Source organism: Azolla caroliniana, unplaced genomic scaffold, assembly GCF_043228905.1.
Source record: "Azolla caroliniana isolate FFs.n. ecotype wild unplaced genomic scaffold, voAzoCaro1.0.p SCAF_5, whole genome shotgun sequence".
NCBI lineage: Eukaryota > Viridiplantae > Streptophyta > Polypodiopsida > Salviniales > Salviniaceae > Azolla > Azolla caroliniana.
In genome coordinates this window covers 621229-640267 of record NW_028230440.1, presented here as the reverse complement: position 1 = coordinate 640267, position 19039 = coordinate 621229, and the positions used below count along the sequence as shown (strand labels likewise).

General features: G+C 48.9%; 1 protein-coding gene across 1 annotated transcript; it reads left to right on the top strand.

Annotated features, from left to right (window-relative positions):
* Positions 1 to 13630: 13630 nt before the first annotated feature.
* On the top strand, positions 13631 to 16070 carry LOC147863465 (small ribosomal subunit protein eS8-like). Its single transcript, XM_087319924.1, has 5 exons — positions 13631 to 13766; positions 13886 to 13958; positions 14654 to 14984; positions 15307 to 15485; positions 15839 to 16070. Exons 1-5 carry the CDS (start codon positions 13763 to 13765, stop codon positions 15921 to 15923), a joined length of 672 nt encoding a protein of 223 aa, XP_087176050.1. The 5' UTR covers positions 13631 to 13762; the 3' UTR covers positions 15924 to 16070.
* Positions 16071 to 19039: the final 2969 nt, after the last annotated feature.

The following is a 19039-nucleotide window of genomic DNA, read 5'->3' as shown; positions in this document are numbered from 1 at the left end:
GGACCGGAATCGGTATGCCGTTCCGGATCTGGACCGATCCCGAACAGGTGCGGATGGCACCGTTTTGTAATACAGACCGGAAACCTATTTAAAGGCCCGGATACAATGTAATAGTTAGCGGTTAATTAATGAAAGCTTAAGCGTTGTTATCTCTCTGTGTTAATTGCCGTTCTGTCTTAATTGTTATATCTTACGCGTTGTCGTGAAGAAAACCGCCCACAAGGGGAATCGGAGGAACAAGGCGTGGGGGGGAAACGGCTCTACACGCACACGCGCGCCAAGAAGTACCTAAGGACGAAGTAGGTACATACGAGGATCCTAGGTGGGTAGATTGGGTTGGCATGCAGTTAATGCCAAACGGCCTCTTGACGGGATATAAAAGGAAGAGGAAGAATAGAAGTGGGGGATCTCGCGCGGAGAGGACGAAGTGCTGCCGAACCGATTTGGGAAGCTCTCTCTCACTCCTGCTTTCTCTGTTTTCTGCTCCATCGCGTACCTGTGCAGGTTTCGAGGAGGCTTGCGCTGTTCCGTGGAACGCCCCGAGTGCGTCCTGCAGCACCTCCGACCTGTTTTCCCCTTTCCGTGCGTCGCGACATACAGGGGTCGGCATCTGTTCGCCGCCCTGTTCGTTTTCGTTAGTATCTATTTCGTGCCCCACCGTGGGTTGTAACGCTTTAGCCTGTTAATTTCTTGCATTCATAAGTACATATCTTTTGTGGTTGCGTCCATCCGCGTCGGCGTTTATTTGTGATCTCTGTTTGTTGGGCCGTGTCCCTGTGCAATCTTCGGTTCTGTGTAATCGGGTCTCTCTCTCCTTCTCCTCTCTCTCTCTTGCTCTTCGGTCCAAGACCCCCGTGGTCCCTCCTCCTTTCTGCACGCAAGGGCGTAGCAACCCTCGACATCTTTGGTGAACCCGACGTGAAGGAGGCGGCAGAAGAGCAGGAAATGAGGGGGTCGGATCTCGCAGAGGCCATGGCTTCGGCCGTGGATCGGATTGTAAACGCGCGCGAGAGCACCGGCGCCCTCGACAGAGCTATTGAGGCGGTCGTCGGCACGATCGGCCGGTTCGATGGGAAGGATGCCACGAAGTATTTGGCGTCCTACGGTGCAGAGATGCTGATGCGGGACATTCCGGAAGAAAGGCGTCTTGCCGGATTTCCCCGAGTGGCGATGCCGAGCATCCATGCGGAGGTGCTCGAGGTGCGGACGGAGAGCCGTACCTGGGAGGAGTTCGAAGGTCGGCTCCTAGAGAAATACGGGCTGGACGACGCGCTCCGGCTTTCGAAGCGAAGGTTCATGGAATGGGTGGAGTCCCCGGGGAAGGGAAGAAACGCGTCGGCGCTCCTCCGGGAGTTCGAGGAAAACTTTGCGCGCCTTTCGGCGCTTGACCGAACCATCCTGGACACGAGCCGGGTCTTGCTGTTTGTCAAGTCGGTCGACGAGCGGGATCGGGAGCAAGTGGGCTTCTTGCTGGAAACCGAAGACGGGCTCACTACCGACTGGGCGGCTGTCAGGAAGGTCTGTGGCCGTTTCGACAAACGGCGAGAATGGGCGGATAACGGGGCGACCGGGTCGGGCTCGGTCGCAGGAAGGAAGCTCGAACCAGCGCCACAGGTGCGCAAGGAAGAGACCCGGGAGTGGTTGGAAACCGGTTCGGCTTCGACCGGCGTAGTCAGAGGCTCAACCGGAGGAGCGGCGCTGGAGGAATTGACGAAGGCGATAAAGGACCTCCAAATCGCGCAGGCCCGAAGGGAAGGAGGCGAACCGGCTCGTGACCGACGGCCGGCGGCAGGAAACAGGTGCATGTGGTGCGATGAAGTCGGCCACATTCGGAAGGACTGCGGCGACTTCGCGGAGGCGCTGAGGAACAGGGTGGTGTACCTGTGGGAAGGACGGGTGCATGCCAGCGACACCCGAAGGGCCCTGAGCCGAAACGACGGAAAAGGCGGTATGAAAAGGGTGATGGAAGAGGCGGCGGCCCGACACGCGGAAACCGTCCACTACTCGGCGTCGGCCGGCATTCGAGTTGGGGGCGGCGAGGCCCGGAGGGAAAGCAAAGCCGGATTCTGGCCAACGGTGCTGGAAGGCCTTGCCGAGACGAGGATGAAGAGGGAGGAATCGGACCGTGCGGAGAAACGGGTACGGGAGATGACCGGGTGGAGCGACCCGGTCGAGGAAAGGACGGGCTTCGTGGAAGCTGCTTGCCAGAACTACGAGGCTCTGGTAGAAGAGAAGCGGGTGGGGAGACCCGGGACGACCGGGCCCTCACAACGATACGAGACCCGGTCCGGGCCACGACGGGACGAAGCCGGCGGGGCCGGTACGCAAGATAAACCCAGAAGGGCGGGTACCGTCTGGGGACGGAGATAGAAAGGACCACGGACTTACGAAAGGTCCTGGAGGAACGGATCCTCGACAGCAAGGTGGAGCTGTCGTTACGAGAGGTGCTGGGAATCGCCAAGAAGGAGTTCCACGACTCCATCGTGGACTTGGTGAAACGGAAGAGGCTGTCGACGGAGACAGAACCGGAAAGATCGGTGGAAGTGCGAACGACGCACCTAGACGACATGGCGCTGGGAGACGGGTGGGCGGAAAGCCACTATTCGAGACCACACTGGGCCCGAGCGACCACGGAAACCCCGGTGAAGATCGGCGATGTCCAGGAACCGGTGATAGCTTTGGTGGACCACGGATCGGAGATCAATTTGATGTCCATGGACTTCTATAAGAAGGGCAAATGGCCGATCAACACCAAGCACGGGTGGAAAATAAGGGCAGCAACGCGCGCCACCGAGGAACTGCACGGGGCCTGTCCGAATGTGCGGGTCAAGATTGGCGACGTCGAGATTGACCAACACTTCTTCGTGCAGGAGACGTCTTCGCACCCGGTCATTCTGGGAGAACCGTACATTACGGCGGCGCGGATGGAGACCAAAGTGCTGGACAATGGTTCGGCCTACGCGAGGGTCAAAAGCCAAGACGGGCTCCATTCGGTCCAGTTTCTGACGGTAAGGCCGAACCACGAACGTAACCGTGATTCCCTCGGTTCCGAAAACCGAGAGGATTTTTAGAGAGGACTGCCAAGGCGTGGGGCCGCGACAGTCCGGACACCCCGGGAAAACCCCACACCTGTACGATAAAACCGAAGAAACCTTGTACCATAGGTAGGGAATTTTTGTTCTCCGACAGCGGAGCGTGCACGACAGTCGGCATCGGCGGCCGAGAGAAGAGAAAGGCGGAGGGGAGACTTCGAGCGTGCGGAGTTCTCGGCCCTGACGAGGAAATCAACGGGGCCGTGGAGGCGGTCTCATTCGACGACACCTTGGGAATGCTGGGAAAGGTAGTCGAAGAAGGCCTTAACGAAGACCGGACGATACCGGTGTGTTCCGAGGAGATGCACGAAGTCATCGCGGACTTCGGTCGAGGGCTCGAGTCAGTTCGGACGGCCCACGTGAGCACCAAGTACAAGACTGTGGACCGGAAGGTAAGGCCAGTCGCGGCACCCTTACCGGAGGACAGCGCGTCGAGAATCAAAGGGGTTGCATCGGACCCTAGTCTACGAGATCCGGCCTGCATAGGACACACCTTCACCGACGAGACGCTCCGAGAGCTCAAAATCGGTGGGGGCGGGTTCCTACTGCCGGCGGAGGAAGACCGGTTTCGGAGAATGCTCGGAAGGCACGGGAAAGCCTTCGCATTCTCGCCGGAGGAAATCGGGTGCGTTGACCCGACGATCGTGGAGCCGATGGTGATATTCACGGTACCGCATGTACCATGGAATCTCAAGCCAATCCCGGTTCCGAGAGCTCACATCCCGAAGTTGATGGAGCTGCTGAGGCAGAAAGTTGATATGGGAATTCTCGAGCCGTCGAGCGCCCCATATTCGAATCGATGGTTTACCGTACCGAAGAAAAACGGTTCGTTGCGCTTCATCCAGGACCTGCAGCCGGTCAATCGAGTGACGATTCGGAACGCAGGGATCGGACCGACCATAGACGAGTTCGCGGAGGCCTTCGCCGGAAGGTCAATTTACTCGGTCGGGGATCTATACTCAGGGTACGACCAGTTCCAGCTAGCCGTGGAGAGCAGAGACGTTACGACGATGCGAACTCCCCTCGGCCTAGTTCGGATGTGTACACTGCCGCAAGGAGGGACCAACTCGGTGGCCCACATGGTGAATGCGATGAACAAGGTTCTGAGGGACTGTATCCCGGACATCACCATGCCGTTTCTGGACGACATCCCGATCAAGGGATGCCCGGTGGAAGAAAAGGACGAGACGATCGGCCCGGACGGATGCCGGCGATTCGTGGTAACGCACATCGACGACTGCGAGAAGGTGCTACAAAGGCTAGAGGATGCGAGGCTCACCTTCTCGGGGGAGAAGTCAGCATTCGGGCAGTCGGAAATCATGGTGGTCGGACATTTATGTGGACCATATGGCCGGAAACCGTCTCCGGCAAAGATAGAAGCCATCTCCGCGATGAAGCCCGACTGCAGCTCGGTCACGGAAGTACGGAGATTCCTGGGGGCATGCGCGTTCTACCACATATGGATCCCGCATTACGCACACGTCGCGGAGCCACTGTACGGGTTGCTGAAAAAGGGGCGAAGGTTCGAATGGCTAGACGAGCACGCGGAATCGGTCCGGAAGCTGAAAGAGGCTCTTGCAGCGGCACCGGCACTTCGGAAGGCGGTATACGGGAAGGGTACCCCGGTATTCATAACGGTGGATACCAGTCCGACCGGGATCGGATGGGTCGTGAACCAGGAAGACGAGGACGGCAATCGGTTCCCGATCCGATTCGGCGCGAAAGTCCTCAGTGAACGGCAGCGAGGATACGCCCAGGTTAAACGCGAACTCTGGGGTATTGTTTCGGCGGTTAAGGCCGACAAAGACTACCTGATAGGGACAGAAGTGATCATCGAGACGGATTGCCTGCCGATTCTCGGTATGGTTTCCGGATGCGCGACTCCGGACCTGGCGATGCTCAGGTGGATAGCGTACATCAAGTCCCTGGACCCGGAAATACGACACATTTCCGGGAAAGACAACGCCATGGCCGACATGCTTTCAAGAGCGAGGTTCGACGACGAGGGCGGCATGGTTTCGGAAGACGAAGAAGTCGGCGTGGATTTCTTCGAGGCAGCATACATGACGACCGACGGGATGAGCACTCCGGCGCTTAACGAGTTCGACGCGAGCAAGTACGACGGGGAGTGGCTGCAGATCGGCGGGTTTTTGAAGACAATGACGCCCGATGCGTCGTGGACGAAGGACGAGGCCAACCGGATCCGGAAGAAAGCATATCGATTCTTTCTCCGAGATGGGCATTTGTGGAAGCACCCGAAGAAGAGGAACGGCGTCCCGCTCCGGGTGGTGGCGATGAAGGAAGAACAGGAGGAGCTACTGGCGGCCTACCACGACAGCCCTTGGGCTGGACACCGTGGAACGTGGGCGACATTTGAGAAACTGAAGGGGAAGTACTGGTGGCCGGGATTGTACCGGGACGTGCATCGGTTCGTGTCAACTTGCGAGAGTTGTCAGATGCACTCGATAGTCCGACACCGGGACGGGCTTCGCCCTACGTACCCTCCGACTATCCACTTCAAATGGATGGTAGATCTAGTGACGATGCCGATGGGGGTAGGACAGATGCGGTATCTGGTCCTAGCGCGGGAAGACCTGACGAACCAGGTGGAAGGCCGAGCCCTTCAGAATAAGACGACCGCGGCCGTGTGTCGGTTCCTGATCGAAGACGTGATATGCCGGTACGGGTGCGTCGGGAAGATCGTGGCTGACCGAGGGGAGTTGGACACCGAGGAAGCCGCGGAGCTGTTTGATCGGCTGGGAGTCAAACTCTCGCTCACCACTGCGTACAACCCGGAGGCGAATGGAAAGGTGGAGCGCGGACACGGACCGATCGTTAAAGCGCTGGTTCGGGCATGCGGGGGCCAGATCGGTAACTGGCCGCGACTTCTACCTTATGCTTTGTGGGCCGACCGGACTACGCACAGTTCGGTAACCGGGTACATGCCGACAGAGCTCATGTTCGGCCAGAAGCCGATCATGCCGATGGAACGAACAATCTCCTCATGGGCAACGGTCGACTGGAGGGACGAGATGAGCCGGGAGGACTTGTTGGCAGCGCGTATACGACAACTCGAACGGAGACCGGAGGACGTGGAGGCGGCTGCAGAAAGGATCCGAGTGGCGAGGATAAAGAACAAGGCCAGGTTCGACCGAACGCACCGACTCCGACCGAAGAAGATCGAACAGGGTGACTGGGTGCTCGTCTACGACAGCAGCCTCGACAACCAGCACCGAGCAACGCGGAAGTTCGCACGGAGATGGTTCGGGCCGTACACGGTACAGAGCGCCAACGACAACGGGACGTATCATCTGGCGGAACTCGACGGTACGAGAATAGCGATACCCGTGGCCGGGAAGAGGATCAAAGCTTTCAAGAAGCGGCACGACGACGAACCCGACCCGATTCTCCTGGACAGCAGCGACGACCGATCCGAGGCCGAGGAAGGGCCGGCAGGCGAAGAGTAAGGGCGGGCCGGTTTTCTCCGTGCCAACTTAAATTGGCGCATGCCGGTGGATGCGCGGTTAGGTGGGGGCGGATGTCGTGAAGAAAACCGCCCACAAGGGGAATCGGAGGAACAAGGCGTGGGGGGGAAACGGCTCTACACGCACACGCGCGCCAAGAAGTACCTAAGGACGAAGTAGGTACATACGAGGATCCTAGGTGGGTAGATTGGGTTGGCATGCAGTTAATGCCAAACGGCCTCTTGACGGGATATAAAAGGAAGAGGAAGAATAGAAGTGGGGGATCTCGCGCGGAGAGGACGAAGTGCTGCCGAACCGATTTGGGAAGCTCTCTCTCACTCCTGCTTTCTCTGTTTTCTGCTCCATCGCGTACCTGTGCAGGTTTCGAGGAGGCTTGCGCTGTTCCGTGGAACGCCCCGAGTGCGTCCTGCAGCACCTCCGACCTGTTTTCCCCTTTCCGTGCGTCGCGACATACAGGGGTCGGCATCTGTTCGCCGCCCTGTTCGTTTTCGTTAGTATCTATTTCGTGCCCCACCGTGGGTTGTAACGCTTTAGCCTGTTAATTTCTTGCATTCATAAGTACATATCTTTTGTGGTTGCGTCCATCCGCGTCGGCGTTTATTTGTGATCTCTGTTTGTTGGGCCGTGTCCCTGTGCAATCTTCGGTTCTGTGTAATCGGGTCTCTCTCTCCTTCTCCTCTCTCTCTCTTGCTCTTCGGTCCAAGACCCCCGTGGTCCCTCCTCCTTTCTGCACGCAAGGGCGTAGCAACCCTCGACAGCGTGTTATGAAAGATGATCCTAATAAGTAACTTAACTAAGTCGGATTAAGCGTTGAAGTCTAATCCGGTTGCCGTAACACCCTTTGGTGAAGTGTCTCACGTAGACACCCTGTGTTAGGCCATTGTCCGGCCCGAAGAGTTAACAAGACTCGAACCCATGACCTTATGTTACATGGGTCGAGCTCTTGACCATTAGACTATATGTTGTAATACGAAGTATATTATTTTGATTTAGGTTTTACTATAGAAAATTGATGTATATTCCAGACTATAGAAAATTGATGTAGAACATTCTAGAAACTTTAGGAGTACTCCTGAGAACACTATAAAAGGAGGCACAAGGCATTATTTCGAACCAATTTGGTTCAACGCTAGTCTTAAGCCTCCTAGCTACTATTGTATATTCCCTTAACATAACATAATCTTTTGTTATCCTCATTCTCTCTCTCTCTCTCTCTCTCTCTCTCTCACTCTTTCATTCTCTCGAGAGTTCTACACCTCCCTTAGTACTAATCCTCATCTTTTAGTACTAATTCCTTCTATGTTTTAGTATTGTTCCTGACAATACTTCTTTGTCTTAGTACTGCTCGTGACACTTTGTGGGGATTTTCACATTGAGACTGCCCTTCCTACCGCGGGGTGGGCTAAGGTCCAGTCTCATTGGTTGGTGATCAGAGAAGCTAAGACCTGCCAAGATAGCAAAGGAGCCCCCTAGTTCTTCAAGGGACGAGCTGATGTATATGCGGTCTAGCCGTGCAAGACTACCACCCCTAACATTCGCAGCAACTCGGGAGAAGTGTAGTGAATGTGAGCATCTCCTAAGGGAAGAGCCCCATGTATCCTTCACCCCAATTTTGGCAATTAGGAAAGACCATGAATCCATCTCCGCACCATGAAGCGGTCTCTAGGTCCCCCTTTCCTATCTCCCAGGTGCTCAGTCGTGTTGAAATCACCGGCCATTACCCAAGCCTTTGCATTAGGCAATGTTGTCACTAACATCCTCAAGAAGATTGCTCTCTCGAGGGAAGAGTTAGGGGCATAAATGTTTAGCACCCCAATATGAAGGCGATTCCATTTAAGAAGCACATATAAGGCTCTACCCGCCACCAACGTGCCATGTGATGTTACTTCGTATCGGGCTTATCGCTTATCTAGATGCAGACCCCTCCTCTTCGGTGGAGGTCACCCTGTGCAACCGACCACCACGTGGTCCACCAACCCGACAAGGGGTTTACTAGGCTTTAATCTCTCTCTTGAGAGAGGTGGTCTTCTTGCAAAAGCAATATGTCAATGATGCCCCCAATATTAAGGGGATTCAACTCCCCTTGAAGTCTTTTGCACTCGTGATTGTTGTCGGCCTCCACCATGGCCCTGTACATTCCATGTTAGGATCCTCATCCAAAGGCGGTGAGGTTGATGCCCATGTCGAGGCCGACCCCCATGTCATGGGGCAAACTATCATCTACTTCTGGGGGAAGGGACTCCACAGTAGATTGCAGAGCCCCTAAGGGATTCTTGGCCTGTCGTTCCCGACCCGCTTCAAATAGATCCCACGATACATTTTGGCTTCTAAGCGGTTGCACATCCTCACCCCTCTATCCCAGAGAGACGTCGCCAAATCAGGTGATGGTCTGCCCAGATTACCCGTCCCTTTGCCCTTGATCTTGCTCGTCCGGATCCAGGATATCACTAGTGAGGTCACCACCACATTCACGTTCCATCATGAGGGGGGCCTTTGTCAACATCTCCTTCGGGGTGGATAATACTAGTTTTGGTTGCATCTCCATTGGGGTGGAGAACATGAACTTAGGATCTCGTGGGGGAAGGGACAAGGATTCGTATGGGGAAAACGTTGCTGCCAACACTTCTGGGTCACCACCCCCTAGCCCTTGGAGCAATGTAAATCTGTTGGTCGCTCTCACCTATAGGTCGTGTGCCTCTGCACTCCTTGAGAGGATTTTCACCTGTTTCAAGGTTGTTCATCCACGCTTGCTGGTTACAAGGTAGTGAGACTTCTTTCTAGATGGCAGTCTTGAGAGAGGGGGAAAGAGGCTACAACTAAACTTCCAAGTTTCCCATGCTTCTTAACGGGTTGCCAAGGAGGCTTGTCGCCCTTGGTTGGCGCGACCTTCGCTGAGGTTCGAGGTCCCGAGCTTCCCTTTCCAATCTTACGGGGACATTCCTTAGCTAGGTGTCCTTTTTGTTTGCAAATGAAACTCTGCCCAGGGAGTCCCTCATAAACCACATTCACCGTTGTGAGACCTAGCTCCTCAGAGTAGAGCCTAATTCTTGTTGGAAGCCCATGGAGGGAAGGCACTAAGATGTGTAGGTTGGGTACCTCCGCTACTGTATCTGCCATGGACATTTTTTTAGGGCAAATCATCCCAATTTGTTCGCCAAAAAAAGGAAGGAGATGGCACAAGTCGGGAGGGAGGCCAGGAAATGTTGCAGTGATCACCCTAGGATTGTTAAATTTCTGCAACTCCTCAATTGATTGAACCCTGGTGACCACGGCTGGAGCAACACCTTGTTGTACTTCAATTCAAGTACCTTGAGCTCTACCAATGGTTGTGCCATCGCGCCATCACCCATTTCAATGTGGAAGAAAATTTTCCCTAAACCGTGGACGCTGTCGCGAAGTTTCGCGCGTGTGTGGAGAAAGGCGGGACCACGAGGGTCTTGGACTAGGGAGTGACGGCGCGTAGGAAGTTGTGCTTCACTGTTTCTGGGGCATCCCAGAAGCACACTGGAAGCAACCGAAGGGAGGGAGAGAGAGAGAGAGAAGGCACGCAAAATTGACTCTCGCACACACGCACACAGCACGCCGACCCAACTCACGCCTTATGTACAGAAACGAGAAAGAAACACAAAGACACACACACACACACACACACACACACACACCAACAGAGACTCGAATATGCAAAACCAAATGTATATGTATTTACAAGACAACGAGATTCAACACCGACTTCGAGCCGGGCCTAGGTCGCATAGGATACAACTGTTGTCTACTGCCAAGCCGTCGGTCGGGGAGCTCTCGGGCTTGTCGCGCCGAGCGGGGCTTGCACGGAGTACAAGGCAGAAAACTGAAACGCTAGACGCCAGTGCTCGACGCGCAGAACGACGAAGAAGAAGCAGAGGAGAGCAAGAAAGGAAAGAGAGAAAAAGGAAGAGAGAACGTCTCTTCGTCTAACGATATACCCTGCTAATACAAAATGGGCAACCCTTCACAAGAGGCGCTCCCTTCCTTTTATAGAACAAGGAGGGAGTTGCGTTACAATGTGGGATAAATCCCGACTTACATGGGATTCTCTGTCCCGACTAGACTACTCTTCGGCGCCATAAAGGCGCCCTCCTTATTCACACTAAATGTACAAGGGTGAGCGCACATGCTGCACCCCAACGGTATAGCCAATATTTCCGGTTTCCGCCTTTGGCCGAAATTCTTCACTACAACGCTCTTGATCGAAGGCATGCTTTCCATCACAACCACTTGGAGCATGTCCCGAACCATGCCACTACTTGGTCTACCTGCAAGAAACCTACATACCAATGAAGTACGATGTAGGCAATCGATTTCCTCCACTAAGAGTCGATTGGCCTCTAGGGACAGGGTGATGTCAAGATCTGTTCCGCCTTCTTCTTGTACCACAGTGGGTTCGGTTGAAAGTTCGGTTTCTCCCACCATTGCACTCTATGGTTCTATTTTTTGTTTTTTCCTTTTTCTTTTTGTTTATTAATTTTTTGTTAGGGGGAGGGGGGTTGCGGGTACCTGACGGCATCTCAGAGCAAAACAACCGTTGATCAAAATAGGACAACCACTGACGAGCGACTGAAACTCCCTCCTGCAATAGCCGCTACGCATGCTCTCCTCCCGAAGCAGAACCTGGACTGTGGCACACTGCTAGCCAACGCGCGCACTCCTCACCGTGCTCATGCTCCTGCTCGCCATTTCCTCTTATGTCTCTTCATGTTACTCTTATGTATGTTTGCTTACTCGTGTCCTCGAACATAATGCATTTTGAATATATGAATATAATAATTTGTTAATGAAAGTGCATGAGCTGTTGGGAGACAGGTCACTCCGGATGGGAAGGGAGAAGAACAGTGCCGATGAACTCCGGATAGGCCGAGGCCGAAACCGGATGAGGAGGACCCGGCTATGGAGAGCCGGATGATACAGACCCGGTGAAGACCGGATGAGGAGGACCCGGCTACGGAGAGTCGGATGATACAGACCCGGTGAAGACCGGATGAGGAGTACCCGGCTACGGAGAGCCGGATGGTGCAGACCCGGTGTGAACCGGATGAGGAGTACCCGGCTACGGAGAGCTGGATGGTGCAGGCCCGGTGAGAACCGGATGAGGAGCACCCGGCTATGGAGAGCCGAATGACGCAGACCCGGTGAGAACCGGAGGAAGAGACATATTCGTAAATATGTTTCTGAGAGCCCATCGAGGCTATATTTGTAAATAGCCGAAAAGTCATATTAGTATAAATATGACTTAGGGCAAACCTTTAGTTGTCGTTGTCATTTTTCTTGTTGGTGCAAGAAGAAGAGAGAGCGCGTAACTGTACAGTGAGAGAGAGAGAGAGAACGAGGTCGTTGCCTCTGTTGTAACCGCCGCCTGTGGCGAAGATCGTGAGCACGAGGTCGTTGCCTCCGTGAACTCACTGTTTTGTACATTCTTACATAGCGACAGTTTGCAGCCTGTGGGCTACCGTGGTTTTTCCCCTAGTTTGGGGTTTTCCACGTAAACCTCCTGTGTATTTTCTCTCCTTTGTGTCGTGCATTTGTTTCCCATTTTCTGCGTATGAAAAGAAGCTCGGTTGTGGCCGAGCGTTGGACATAAGGAGCGTTGAGTTCTCGTCATGAGCTTGTGTCTTTATGCTAATCTCTGTCCATTCAGTCATGATATGATGGTCTCATTATCATGCTTAACTTGATTAGGAAGAAGGATTATGTTTCTTGAAGTTTTTTGGGGAAAATTATCCATGTATGAATGTGGAAACTTAGATTATACTAAATTGTGAGAATCCAAAAAGTCTTCATGTTTGCCATATAGAACACATTGATAATATCCTTCACTTGCAATCAACCCTTAAAATGTAGATTGACATATATAGTTTTCACAACCCAATGATTAGAAGCAATATTACATTTAAGACTAGTTTCAAATGTGTGCTCAAATGGACAACCACATTGATGGTGCGTGCAAAACCGTTGGAGACGAGCAACATGGGGTGGAAAATGTTCATGATTGAGCTATTGAAGTGAGTTGTAATTACATCCAAACGAAAGTGAGTAACATAAGAAAAATATATTCTCATTTCAGCCTTGATGTTAATTATTCAAACAAGATTGATTGTAAATACATTTGGGAGAAAAGCTTGAGTTGTAACTTTTAGTTGCCTAAGTTTGGAATCAACATTATAGTTCGGGGTGGAGTGTACAAGCATTAGTTGATTTTGAGATGATTTATGAAATAAAATAGACCTCTATTGAGATATATTTGCAATAAATAAAAATTTCAACAAGTTTGTCGGTAAAAAAAGCTTTGTTGGTCAATTATTGATGACGATAGGCATTGGGAGGGAAGAAAAAAGATGGAGGATTTTCAAGTGCTTCTTCTCAAGAATGTCCGGTTTCACATGTACAACAAGTGTGCTTGTCAAATATTGATGATGCCAAGAGGTAGCCATTACATGGGTCTATCGAGGCATAATTAACATACAAGTAAATAACACGATTACTTGTCAAACAGTAATGCCAAAGAGGGACCTAATACACTATCTTTCAAGACATTGTATATTAGGAAATTCCAATTTCACACATAGGGTCATCTCATTCCCAATGTTATATTGAATGAATGGAATGCATGCATTGAGGTGAAGAAACCCTCAAACAATATACTTCCGTGGTATAAGGAAATTTCAAAAACCCACAAAATCCCTATGTGCATGTATTCGATAAAAGCTATTGGTTAAAGTGTTTGTTTCCATGGTTTCCTAGATCAAGGTATTTGCTTTAGTTTATGTTTATATCCATAACACACACACACACACACACACACACACACACAATGCAAGTTACACACAACTAGAGAACTCGAATCGATCAATCAATCTCATTCATTCACGTATAATACACCAATTGGTTATTGATATGATAACAATATTACAACCCATTTTAGAGCCAAAACCCTAACCTAATTTTCAGAAGAGTTGGATTCAATATGATGCGGTTTTCTTTCACACGAGGATGGACAAATGTCCGTGGGTGTCCCACTTGGGCGGACAAAAGTCATCCATCTGTGTGAACGCAGATTTTCGCTAGGGTTTTGTGTTCTCCATCTTTCGCTATCTCTCGCCTCTTTTGCTTTCCTGCTTCAGTGGAGAGAAGCTTCTTCGACAGCCTGCAGCGATGGGTATGGTCTCTTCAACCTTCTCTTCGTTCCTTCTTTCTATCTTCTTCTTCTTCAATTACGTCTGTATACTTTAACCTAGATCTCCTGCCTGTTTTTGGTTTTCATTGTTTTATAAATAGGTATCTCTCGGGACTCGACCCACAAGAGGCGCGCCACAGGAGGCAAGAAGAAGACATGGCGCAAGAAGAGAAAGTAAGTGATCGTCAAGCTCGTTTAGTTTAAATGTGTAATGCGTTCAAAATTCTTATGTAATGCGCACTGAATTGTCTGCTGCAATGAACCGGATTGTTTTCCCTTCAAAGGGATTTGATTTGTTTTTCTGCCCTTGATCGATGTTCTTCAGAGATGCATTGGTTTCCTCTCGCTGTTAAAAGATCTCGTCTTCTAGGAACGCATTTTCTTCCTCCTGCCAGTAGTTCTTTACCTTCTGGATTGTTTCCCTCTTATATGAAACTATTTTCATTTGCTTCCGCCTTCTGTGTTTATTATCGTGTTTTCTATCTTCTAATTGACTAAAATTATGTAGTGTGAGTGCGTTCCTTCTGCTCTTGAGAGTTTTTTCAGTCTTATCATAGACATTTTCCTTTTGTTTGATATATCTCCCAACTCTGCTATGAACGTAGATATTAATGATAATTTAGAATTTTCTGGTTTGGAATTTGCGTCAATCTAGTATATTGGACCCATCTTTTCTCTAGTCAATTTGTCCATGTTCGGTTGCCAATTTTTGAAGTTCCATTCCTATGATGCTTGTTCTCAAGGAATATTTATGATTGAAATGTCAGTTGATCCTTGCCTATTTGCGTGGAACTAACTTGTATATTGCTGCGGAAGCCTGATCTTTAACTATAGAATGCCATCCAAAGTGATTTATGAATCTCTTGAAGGTACGAGCTTGGACGACAAGCTGCGATGACAAAGCTGTCAAGCAACAAAACAATCAGGAAGATCCGAGTGCGTGGTGGAAATCTGAAGTTTCGAGCTCTGAGGCTCGATACTGGAAACTATTCATGGGGATCTGAGGCCGTATCTCGTAAAACGCGTATTTTGGATGTTGTCTACAATGCTTCTAACAATGAGCTTGTCAGAACACAGACTTTGGTGAAATCTGCAATTGTTCAAGTTGATGCCACACCCTTTCGCACGTGGTACAGCAATCATTATGGCATAGATTTGGGGAAGAAAAAGAAAGCTGCTGCTACTAAGAAGGAAACTGAGGTACTTTGTATAATCATTCTAGTGTAACCTTCTCTTTGTATTATTTTCGCTGAACCTTCTTAACCCTTCTTTGTCTATGCATGTATTGCTTATTTGGTGTGTTCTATGTTTTTTTACGAAATCTGGAACACTTTATTTAGATTTGTTTGGTGACTTATCTGGTGGTTCTTTTGTGAGCTCTTATACCGATTATGTTGAAGTTCAAGGATATTTTCTTCCATGAATGAGAGGCTTTGTGAAACTTAGTAGTTCTGAGTTTTTGTAAGCATATTTTGCAGGTGTCCTATCTGAGGTTAATAGACTGATGTCTTTGATTCTACAGGAAGGAGAGACACCTGCTGCAGGCGAAGATGAGGCAAAGAAAAGCAATCATGTGGTCCGAAAAATTGCTGACCGAGTGAAGGAAAGGAAATTGGACCAGCACCTTGAAGATCAATTTTCCAGTGGTCGTTTGCTTGCTTGCATATCTTCTCGACCAGGTCAATGTGGTAGAGCTGATGGGTATGTCACTGTTCTATTCTAAATTTTTGAGAGAAGTTTTAACTTACAATGGTTTTTAATTATCTGCACTAGTGCTTGTGTGTTCATTATTAACATCCCCTAATATTTTGAATAAAAATAATTAAAAATCATTTTTGCACAAAGGATTTCCTGAACACCCCATAATGCCACATTAAATTTGTGGTCATGTTCAATTATTTGCGAACTGGTTAGTCTGAGTTATGGGAGGAATATGAAAGTTTGCTGCTTTTTGTGGCGATGACTTAATGTTAATGACATGGCTCATTTTCTTAATGTTTTGATATCCATATATTTTTATTTTCACTTATTGTTGGAAACCATTTTATTCACAGTTATATTCTTGAGGGCAAGGAGCTTGAGTTCTATCAGAAGAAGATTCAAAGGAAAAAAGGCAAGGCAACTGGTGCTGTGGCATGAGGAGTTATATTGTATGATTTAGGTAGCCGAGGCTTACGTATACATTGCGTTGTTGGTTTATGTTGGGCTATTTTTGAAATGAATGAGTCACTTTCTTTGTATTGCCCGTGCCAATTTTTTGGTAATGACAATCTATAATTCCCTTTTTCCATGTACTGACAGTATGATTAACTCTTCTGCATAAAATCGTGTTTCAAGAGCATGGATTTATTATCAGTTAAAGCAAGAGTTACTGAGTTCAGCTAAGAAAACTGTTTAATCAGAAGTTAGATGAAAGCATGGCATTTTTATAGATTTGAAGGGATCTCTAGCTCGGAATGCAAGTGTCATTGAGTTTAGCTAAGGAAAATGTTTAATTAGAAGTTAGATAAAAGCATGACATTTTTATGGATTTGAAGGTATCTCTAGCTCGGACCTGTTATTATTTATTGCTTAGTCAATAGTACACAATCCCTGTGAAATTTCTATACTGGTAAAATCAATTATAGTTCAAGCACAATCATGGTCTTTGCATTACGTTCTTTATCTGATCAAGAGTTGATTACGTATCATAATTGTTTTCATGCTACTTACCATGATGGTCTTCATGCCACACATCATAATGCTCTTCATGTTACATGGTTTCTCTGAAGCCATTATCATTTATAGGTGACTGAAAGTTTGGAAGTCCTAAATGATGAAGTACTACACGTCATTATTTGGCATGCCAAAGGATAACCTCAGTTTTGAAATGCATAAAGTCATATGTTACTAGTAGTTCTAGTAGTATTATCATTGCAAGTAACTACACTGGTTCTGAGGTTCCCTCAAATCATATATGGAATGGATGTGCTAATTACCATCTGGAAGTTTGGGATATATGTTACATATTTGAGGGTATGTGGAATGGAGGACATGAAGCTATGGTTTCTTAAGAAATACATCTTGGATCTTGGATGTGTGTTATGTCAAAGAATCACTTCTTATGGAGATCATGGGTAATGTTATGACTCCCATAATTTCGTCGTGTCAAAGATGCCAAAGAAGTTTTGGAGGTTAGAGTCTCTTGTAATGTATTGTTCGTGTTTTTTTCAAGTCTAGGTACAATCACCATAGATGCCACTCAATTAGACGGAATCACTTCTTGTGGAGATTATGGGTAGTGTTATAACTCCTATGATTGAAAATATTTAAAGCTGATTGCAAAATTGTTAAGGGAATAAAATTAGGTGTGGGTTCCAAGAAGCCACAAGTGGCTAGGATGGACACAATGATCTTTGTCTTGGGTATGTGCATGTAGAAACTAGGATATTAGAGATAAATCTTGTAAGAAAAGTAAATATAAGATAAATAAATAAGAAAAGAGAGAAAAGAGAGAAAGAAGGGTGCTGATCCACCCGACCACCCTCGAGCAAAGGGATTGAGATAGACTCGAGCCTTGAGCGGCATTTTAGGTCATCACCATGGCATCGAGTCGTACCAGGTAATTGCGTGGTCGCTACAAAAGTATGTTCACCACAAGATCATTATCTTGACGTAGTCGAATGATGTGTCTAATGAGGGTATCTAGGCCTCATATTTATGGCCAGACCTTAGGCCCCCAATCAAGTTCACACTTGGCCTTTATCGGTTGTCTCAATTCTTAGGATTAAATGTAATCCTCCCGTCATTACATGACCGCACACCCACGCACGCACACAATGGAGCCTCTACCGGAAGCACTTGGGCTTTCCTCGAAGCAGAGGCGACCGACCCAAAACCCGCAGTGAACAACGACAAAAGTGTATATGATATTAATAAAACGAAATACATCCAACAGTGACTCAGTTACAATGAGTTGGTTTATATACCAACTAAGCTAGGGCAAGCACCCTTTCTACTATTTACAAAACTAGCCTAGAATGTCCATGAGCTAGTGTGAAACCTATCTATGGGAAGTTGAGTTCGATTCTCAACATGCCCCTTCGAACACAACTTCCATTTGTCGGAAAGTTGTTCGGTTCGTACTTCGATTTGTCTAGTCGGCTTTGTTGCGTATTGCGTAGCCTATTCGTGTTACGTTTGCGTACTCCTCCTCAAGCTCGGCAATGTGGACGACGTGAGACCAAGATCCGATGCAAATTGCCCGAGCTTGTCGATGCCTAAGGCTTTCGTAAAGATATCAACAACTTGTAGGTGCGTGCTGATGTGTTGGAGGTCAATTTCTCCGGCCTGGACGCGCTCGCGGATGAAGTGGTAGTGCACTTCGATGTGTTGAGTCTGCACATGAAATATGGGGTTACACGCGAGGTAAATATTGCTCATGTTGTCGCAGTACAAGCATATTGGATCTTTGATGGGTACGCCCAAATCTTTTAGTATACGCTTAAGCCATACAACTTTGCATGCGGCGATTGCCACACCCCTGTATTCGGCTTTTGTCCTCGACAGTGCGACTGTCGGCTGTTTCTTGATGCTCCAGGAGATCGCTTTGTTGTTGAGGGAGAAGACAAATCCGGATGTGGATCATCTATCTGCCTTGTATCTTGCCCAGTCCGCGTCTGTGTACCCTTCAAGTCGAATGGTCGTATTCGACTTATACAAGATGCCATAATCCACTGTTGTGTTGACATACCGTAGTATCCTCTTAGCGTAATCGAGGTGAAGGTTTCGACGATTCTGCATGAATTGGCTAAGTAGATCGACTAAATAACTGAGGTCGGGTCACGTAATGGTTAGGTAGATTAGACTGCCGATCAGTTGATGATACAGAATCGACTCACTTGCGGCCGTGCCAGAACTAGCATCGATGTTGAGATTACGTTCAAGAGGGCTAGCCACAGGTTTGCACTCTGTCATTCTAAACTTGTAGAGTAAGTTGAGAATGTAGTGCCGTTGTGAGATCATGATCCTGACTGGTGTCCGAATTACTTCAATACCTAGAAAGTAATGAAGTTCGTGCAGGTCCTTCATTTCGAATCTGCCGGAAAGAAGTTATTTAACTTTGTTAATCTCGGCGAGATCCTTTCCTCCGATAACCAAGTCATCCACATATAGAATGATGACTATCGGGCTATCCGACTCATTTTGGATGTACAAAGATGTATTGGATTTTGACATCCGAAATCCGACTTGGTGAAGATACTGCGTGATTTTCG